Source organism: Octopus bimaculoides, chromosome 9, assembly GCF_001194135.2.
Source record: "Octopus bimaculoides isolate UCB-OBI-ISO-001 chromosome 9, ASM119413v2, whole genome shotgun sequence".
In the NCBI taxonomy this organism is placed as follows: Eukaryota; Metazoa; Mollusca; class Cephalopoda; order Octopoda; family Octopodidae; genus Octopus; species Octopus bimaculoides.
In genome coordinates, this window is record NC_068989.1 from 16,915,205 (window position 1) to 16,922,628 (window position 7,424).

General features: G+C 36.9%; 2 protein-coding genes across 2 annotated transcripts in view; one reads left to right on the top strand and one right to left on the bottom strand.

The window, feature by feature from the left end:
• Positions 1-3,009: 3,009 nt before the first annotated feature.
• Positions 3,010-6,707, bottom strand: LOC106881701 (zinc finger protein OZF). Its single transcript, XM_052970325.1, has 4 exons — positions 6,608-6,707; positions 5,151-5,201; positions 4,358-4,544; positions 3,010-3,970 (listed from the first exon to the last, which is right to left on the bottom strand). The coding sequence occupies exons 1-4, from the start codon at positions 6,705-6,707 to the stop codon at positions 3,010-3,012; spliced, it is 1,299 nt and encodes a 432-aa protein (XP_052826285.1).
• LOC106881700 (cilia- and flagella-associated protein 119) overlaps positions 6,400-7,424 on the top strand; it is a 12,840-nt gene continuing 11,815 nt past the window's right edge. Inside the window, exon 1 of the mRNA XM_014932165.2 lies at positions 6,400-6,909. Within this exon, the coding sequence (XP_014787651.1) occupies positions 6,871-6,909 (39 nt within the window). The 5' untranslated portion in view covers positions 6,400-6,870. The remainder of the gene's footprint in view (positions 6,910-7,424) is intronic.

Below are 7,424 nucleotides of genomic sequence, written 5' to 3' on the forward strand. Positions count from 1 at the left end.
TAGCAGGAAATTAAGTGTACTGCTCAAGGACACAATGCACCACCTAGTCCAGGAATTGAATCCATGACCTTATCAGCATGAGCTCACACACCTCACATTCATATATTGAAAGAGGTGTGTCTGTGTGTATTAGGTTAGAGTTCACAAAAATCACCTTAGCACCAGCATATGTTTGTTTGTTGGCACTCCGTTGCTTACAATAATGAGGGTGCCAGTTGATATATATATATATATATATATATATATATATATATAGATAGATAGAAAGATATACATAAACTAAATCATTTATGCATAAATGCAGATGTGATGCTTTCAGAGGATAGCAGATGGATAAAGCAGTGTCAGGATATCCAGATGGAAAGAAACTGGGAGAGGAAGATATGGATAGACATATTAAAAGCTGATCTCGTGTTGGTGAACCTTACAAAAAAGATGACACATACTGTATTTTAACATGTATAAGGAATCCCTAATTTTTGGGGCTTAAAATTTGGAAAAAGGTTTTGTAAGGGATGATAATACTATCCATGTATACCATATTTTTTTAACCTAATTTTTGACAAAAAGTGGGTTCCTTAAACATGTTAAAATATGGTACTTTGATGGTAGAAATCATCAGGTCTTGACTCGAAGAATTCATTGAGGCACATTTTTAGTTTCATATTGTTGTTGAATGAAATACATTAGGCTGTTGGAGAGTGACTGTTAAAGTTAAAAATCCAAAGGTGCTATATCAAGAGAATATGGTAGGCACAGTAGAGCCTCCCAAATGAGGTCTTCAATAACATTTTTGGTCAAATTAGCAATGTGGGACAAGTGTTGTCTTATTTTACATGACTTCAAAGGTGCAAAGTGAGAGAATTATTTTTCCACAGTAGTGACAGCAACAACACTGCTTGTAACTAAGGATGTTTGTAGCATGCAAATGTAAACAAGCACACAGATACATACACACACAGGTATTCAACAGGCTTCTTTCAGTTTTCATCTGCCAAATTCATTCACAAAGCTTTAAACGGCCTTGCCCAAGGTACTATGTAGTGGAACTAAACCCAAAACCATGTGGTGGGGAAGTGAATCACTTAACCACATTGCTATACCTGCTCTTATATGTATATATATCTTCATCGTTTAATGTCCACTTTCCATACCGGCATGGGTTGGACAGTTTGACTATAAACAGGTCAGCTGCACCAGGTTCCAATCTGATTTGGCAAGGTTTTTATGGCTTGATTCCCTTCCTAACGCCAACTGAGTGTAGTGGGTGTTTTTTACATGCCATTAACCTGACATGGGTTTGACAGGTTTACACAAGCACAGTATATCACCAAAGGTCTTGGTCACCTGTCACTGCCTCCATGAGACCCAACACTTGCATGGTGCTTTTTACATTCCAAGTGTACAGGTGCCAGTCATATGGTACTGGCATCAGCCATGACTACAATTTCACTTGACTCGACAGGTCTTCACAAGCACAGCATATCGCCCAGTGCTTGAAGGTTGCTTTTAACAGGCCAGTTATGCAACACTGGCATCGGCCACAACTATGATCTCAATATTGGCAGTGGCCACAACTACGATCTCATATATGTGTGTGTGAATATGACAATTGTATAAGAGTTACTCTGCAGTTAATACAAATCAAAAGTGTGCTGTCAGATATTCCTAAGTAATATGCATGTTATATGACCTCAAAGGTCATGTACAGAGCAAATTACAAGGTAGTAGTAATAGTAGTAGTATGAGGGCATGCACTATAACAATATGTTGCATCCACCATTTGTTGGTGATTCCTTACCCTTGGCAGATGATGCCTTTGCACTACTCAGTCCTCACTAAATTACAGCAGGGATAAACCTTTCTCTACTGCAATTCATAGCTTGCAATTAGGAATTGGTATCAAATTTTTACCTGTGATATTTCCATCTTGCAGATGCTTATTAATTCAGTAATGATGCATGTAGACTTGACCTTATCAGAAGCAAAGCAGTAAATAGAAAATGCGTTAATAGGCAATCTCCAAACTAACATGGATGTCATCATGTCAGAGTAACTAATGAAAATATTGAGTCGTCTGTGAACCCACTGAATTTAACCTAATTAATGAAGCAATATGACCTCCATTACAAAACCCAAAATGCTGGAGTGCTCTAACAGCATCAAATGTATCAAGATGCAGGACTCACTATCTGTATAATTGTGTAAGTTATACATGAAGATTATTTTCTTTAATATTTTATTATAGTGTTTTCATCAGTGAATCAAATTTAAAAAGAAAATTCAATTCAACTGCCCTGAAGATATCCAACAAATATAAGATTTTTAATTTACACACAAATGTGAATGTTTTGTCACAAATTTCAGTAATAAAATTATACATAAATATCATTCATTTTTTGCCTTTTTACTTCTATGTAGAGAATATTTTTAAAAAATCATCTCAATATTTTCCTCGTTTATATTTATATATGTGGTTGGTGAATGAGAATAATTTCTCACATCTGCAAGGTTTTATTACTTTGTGTTACTACTAATAATTAATGAGTTCATGTGAATGACTTATAACATGAATAGGTTTTTCTCCAGGGTGTATTTGTGGATTATATGACAAGAATGATTACCAGCTGATAATTTTTGCCTCCAATCTACTTTCAGCTGTGAGTTACTGGTTACTCATATTTCACACTGATAAAAGTTATATTTTCTGCTCAACTGTGGATTACAAGAGAAGATTTACTTCACACTGAAAGATTCCCCATATATTTCACACTGACATAGCTCTGTTTTTCTTTATTTTGTATGTGTTCATTTATTAACTACAAGTTAATAAATTCACAAATAAGAATTTCTTGAGGATTTTAGTGAAAGAATTTCTCTCAAATGAAAGCATATTTATAGACTACAAGATGAAAATTTGAAGAGAATGATTTCAAAAATATTTCACCAAGATGGTCTCCAATGCATACTTGATGGACTAAAAATTCAGATTTGTAAGAGAAAGATTTTTCACATTTCACAGTCAAAAGGTTCCTCTTCAGTATGTATTTTTTGGTGTGCTTTTAAGTAACCATTAGAAACAAAAGATTTCCCACACACTTCACAATAAAATGGTTTTTCTCCAGTGTGACTACGTATGTGGATAACAAGATTTGATTTATTAACAAACGACTTTCCACATATTTCACACTGATATGGTTTTTCTCCAGAGTGCATTCTTTTGTGTATTGTTAACTGACCATTAGTACTAAACGATTTCCCGCACATCGGACAGTGGAAGGGTTTCTCTCCAGTATGTGTTCTTTTATGTATTTGCAAGAGACCATTAGAGATAAAAGTTTTCCCGCATATTTCACAATGATAAGGTTTGTCTCCAGTGTGTGTCACTTTATGTGTTTTTAGGAGACCATTTGTCACAAAAGATTTACCACATATTTCACACCCAAAAGGTTTCTCTCCAGTATGTATTCTTCTGTGAGTTGCTAAATAACTACTAGAGACAAAAAATTTCCTACATATTTCACAATAATATGGCTTTTCACCAGTGTGTATTCTTTTGTGCCTTGTTAAATCACTACTGCTGATAAAAGATTTCCCACAAGTTTCACAGCACTGTAGTTGTTCCCCAGTGTGACTACGTGTGTGAACTGTAAGCTTAGAATTAGAGATAAAAGATCTCCCGCATATTTCACAGCGATATGGCTGTTCTCCTGTGTGACAGCGTATGTGCAATGTAAGCTTAGAATTCGTGACAAAAGATTTCCCACACACTTCACAGTGGTACGGTTTTTCTCCAGTGTGTAACCTTTTGTGAAGCACAAGACTAGATTTAACAGTAAATGATTTTCCGCATATTTCACAGCTGAAGGGATTTTCTCCAGTGTGTATTCTTCTGTGTATTTTTAAAAGATCGTTAGTAATAAACGATTTACCACATATTTCACAGTTGTAAGGTTTTTCTCCAGTGTGTCTACGTTTATGGATAACAAGATTCGAATTCTTAGCATAAAATTTCCCACATATTTCACAATGGTGTAGTTTTTCTCCAGTGTGTATTCTTACGTGTGTTGTTAACTTACAGTTAGTGGTAAATGATTTTCCACATATTTCGCAATTATAAGGTTTTTCTCCCGTGTGTATTTTTTTGTGCCTGGTTAAATCACTATTATTAGCAAAAGATTTCCCACATATTTCACAGGAATAAGGTCTTTCGCCAGTATGTATTCTTTTGTGAGTTGTTAAATTACTATTCTGGACAAAGGATCTCCCGCATATCCCACAGTGGAAAGGTTTCTCTCCAGTGTGTATCCGTTTGTGACTGGTTAAATTACTGCTATATAGAAACGATTTTCCACACATTTCACAGTGATAAGGTTTTTCTGTGTTATGTATTTCGTTGTGAGTAAAGGTTTCATGTTCTGAAGAGAACACTTTCTTACACATCTCAAAGTGATATTCAGCAGTATTTCTGCATAATGTTCTCTGTTTAGTAAATGTTGCACTACGTAAAGGTTTTTCATCCTTGTTTCTCTGTATAACTGTATCTATAATGGTAGAAACAGTTGTGTGATTAACATCTTCCATATTCATATCCTCTTAAGATCCAAGAGATGTATCAGTATATAATCGATTATGGTTCAGTTTTTTTTCTTGCATATCATGGGACTCTGTTAACATGTGTGGAAAAAATGAGGTTTAGATATTTTTTCTATTTTACCACCATAACGCTCGTTGCGGAATAGGTCCTCCCAAAGAGACGCACATCTTGTCATCGATAAAGATATTTCTAGTTTAATTTTAAGAGAGATAATTAGGACCAGGAAAGCTAATCGCTTAATTGTTGACAGTTTCAATCCAATTTTCCTTGTCCCATTAAAGCTGTTTCGGATGAAATCAAACAAGTGTGGAACACCGACTTTAAAACGTGTAGGTCACTGTATGTTATTCATAAATATTAGCGTTCATCCTAACATGAGATAATCGCTACACAAATATATACAGATCAGTTGAAGTTATAAAGATTAATAAATTACTGATGCGATAAAAGCATTTTGTTTCAATGCTATTTCATACTATAAGAGTACGAAGTAGGCGGTGTCATTGGCAATATGATACCGGTGACATAAGTTAAATGTACCTAATAAAAATACAACTTCTTGATAGGGCCAAATCGTAATCACCGCTGTTGAAAACATAGGAATCTGAAGAAATTCTTGGAAAAATAAAAATAACAGAGGTAGATGCTTTGTATTGTAGATAGTATCTGTACGTGACATATGGTGGAAGCAATAAAGTTTGACAAATGAAAGGTTTACGAAATCAAAAGGATGTATGAAGATATATTGTTGCGTAGTGGAGGTGCAATGGCCCAGTACTTAGGGCAGCGGACTCGCGGTCACAGGATCGCGGTTTCGATTCCCAGACCGGGCGTTGTGAGTGTTTATTGAGTGAAAACACCTAAAGCTCTACGAGGCTCCGGCCGGGGGTGATGGCGAACCCTGCTGTACTCTTTCACCATAAATTTTCTCTCACTCTTTCTTCCTGTTTCTGTTGTGCCTGTATTTCAAAGGGCCAGCTTTGTCACACTCTGTGTCATGCTGAATCTCCCTGAGAACTACATTAAGGGTACACGTGTCTGTGGATTGCTCAGCCACTTGCACGTTAATTTCACGAGCAGGCTGTTCCGTTGATCGGATCAACTGGAACCCTCGTCGTCGTAACCGACAGAGTGCGTAACAACAGATCACAATGAAAAGGTGGACGAGACAGGAACTCTTCGTGTATCATACGTGAAGTTACTTACTCCCACTAGGCTGGTGGAGCTAATAAGGGAAATATTACCTTTATATACTTGTTGCTTTGAGTTTAAATTCATTGGGTTCAAAGAAAAATGCTTCCAACCTCTAGGAGTGACATCACTAAACACAGTTGACTTTCCTTTCATCTATGTGTGTGTATTTTAAGTTTAGGGCGTATGATAATTTTAGACAAAAGATAGTCAATGTCAAAAAGAAAAAGAAAATATACCAATGGCCACAGACGGCCGTACTTGATGTCCTAGAATGCCACATGCGGCCTTAAGGTTTAGACCTTGACTTTGGAAAAGATAGCAAGGACTCCACTAAGCATGCTTGTATTTATTTACTGATTGTTTTACTTGATTAACATCGTCTTTCACAGGCGCCTAAGAAGATAGAAGGTGATCGAATGATTTAGAGGTAACTCGTGAGGGTGCTTAGTTGTTCCAGCGCATCAGCCTCACCATCACCCGTGGCAACGCTGCAAGCGTGTTGGCGTGCCTCAAAAGTCATCCCCAAAATTTCCAACTTAAGGTGGTCAATTGTTTTTGTTTTTTCTTCTTCTCACTCTTATGTATATATTTAAGTATAAGTAAAACTTATATACATAACTTAGGGTATAACTACAGCAATTCACAATGTAAGATAAATTAGTTTGTGGTAAAAAGAAAAGTCTGATGTTTTTAGCAGGCCCTTCCTTTCGCAGACAAAGGATCCCTTTCTCTTATTCATCGTAACAAAACTACGTGCTTCGTCGGATCCTGTAGTCTCGCGTTTAAATTAGAGCGTTTATTTGTTACCTCCCTTACATTTGTTGCCAATAACAACGAGGCGTTCTGTACTTTTTGGAGAAACAGTTTCTCTTCGCACTTCGCCACCACTGCCTCTACACAGTCTATACAGTGTCATTACACCGTCACTACCACCACCTCTATACAATCTCGGTCACTACCACTGCCATTACCTCTGTCGCTACACTATCGCACCGTCACCACTGCTACTACAGAGTACTGCACCAGTACTATCACCCACTCTGTACCGCCACTCTAATATTACATTAACTAAAGCTACAATGGAAACAGTTGGTATGTCGATGGGCAGTGTCCCTTTGGTAAGTCTTTTGGAAATAGTTCTTCTTTAAAATATATTTCTAGGCGCAGCTGTGTGGTAAGAATTTTGCTTCACAACCACATATTTCGAGGTTCAATCTCACTGCACGGCACCTTGGGCAAGTATCTTCTACTATAGCCTTGGGCCAAACAAACCCTTGTTAAGAAGCCGTCGTGTGTGTGTCCTCGCCACCGCTTGATAACTGGCCTTGGTTTTGTTACATTCCTGTAACTTAGCTGTTCGGCAAAAGAGACCGACAGAATAAGTACCTGGCTTTAAAATGTAAAGAAGTACTGAGGTCAATTCATTTAACTAAAAATACTTCAAGGTGGTGCCCCAGCATGACCGCAGTCTAATGACTAAAGTAAATAAAAGATAAAAGATAAACTGTAAAGAAATCACGGAGATGCACTTGCATAGCAAGTGACCTGATCTGAGATCGTGTGCTGGAACGAAAACAATTGCAGCATGGAAGGTGTTTATAAGCCATTTAAAATAACACACAAAATCCGTTAG

Coding starts and splice junctions, on each gene's coding strand:
- LOC106881701 (XM_052970325.1), bottom strand. CDS start 6,707: ATGACACTGTATAGACTGTGTAGAGGCAGTGGTGGCGAAGTGCGAAGA. Junction 4,545..5,150: donor TTTGGCCCTATCAAGAAGTT/GTATTTTTATTA, acceptor CTACCATTATAG/ATACAGTTATACAGAGAAAC. Junction 3,971..4,357: donor AAACCTTATCACTGTGAAAT/GTGTGGAAAATC, acceptor CCATAAACGTAG/ACACACTGGAGAAAAACCTT.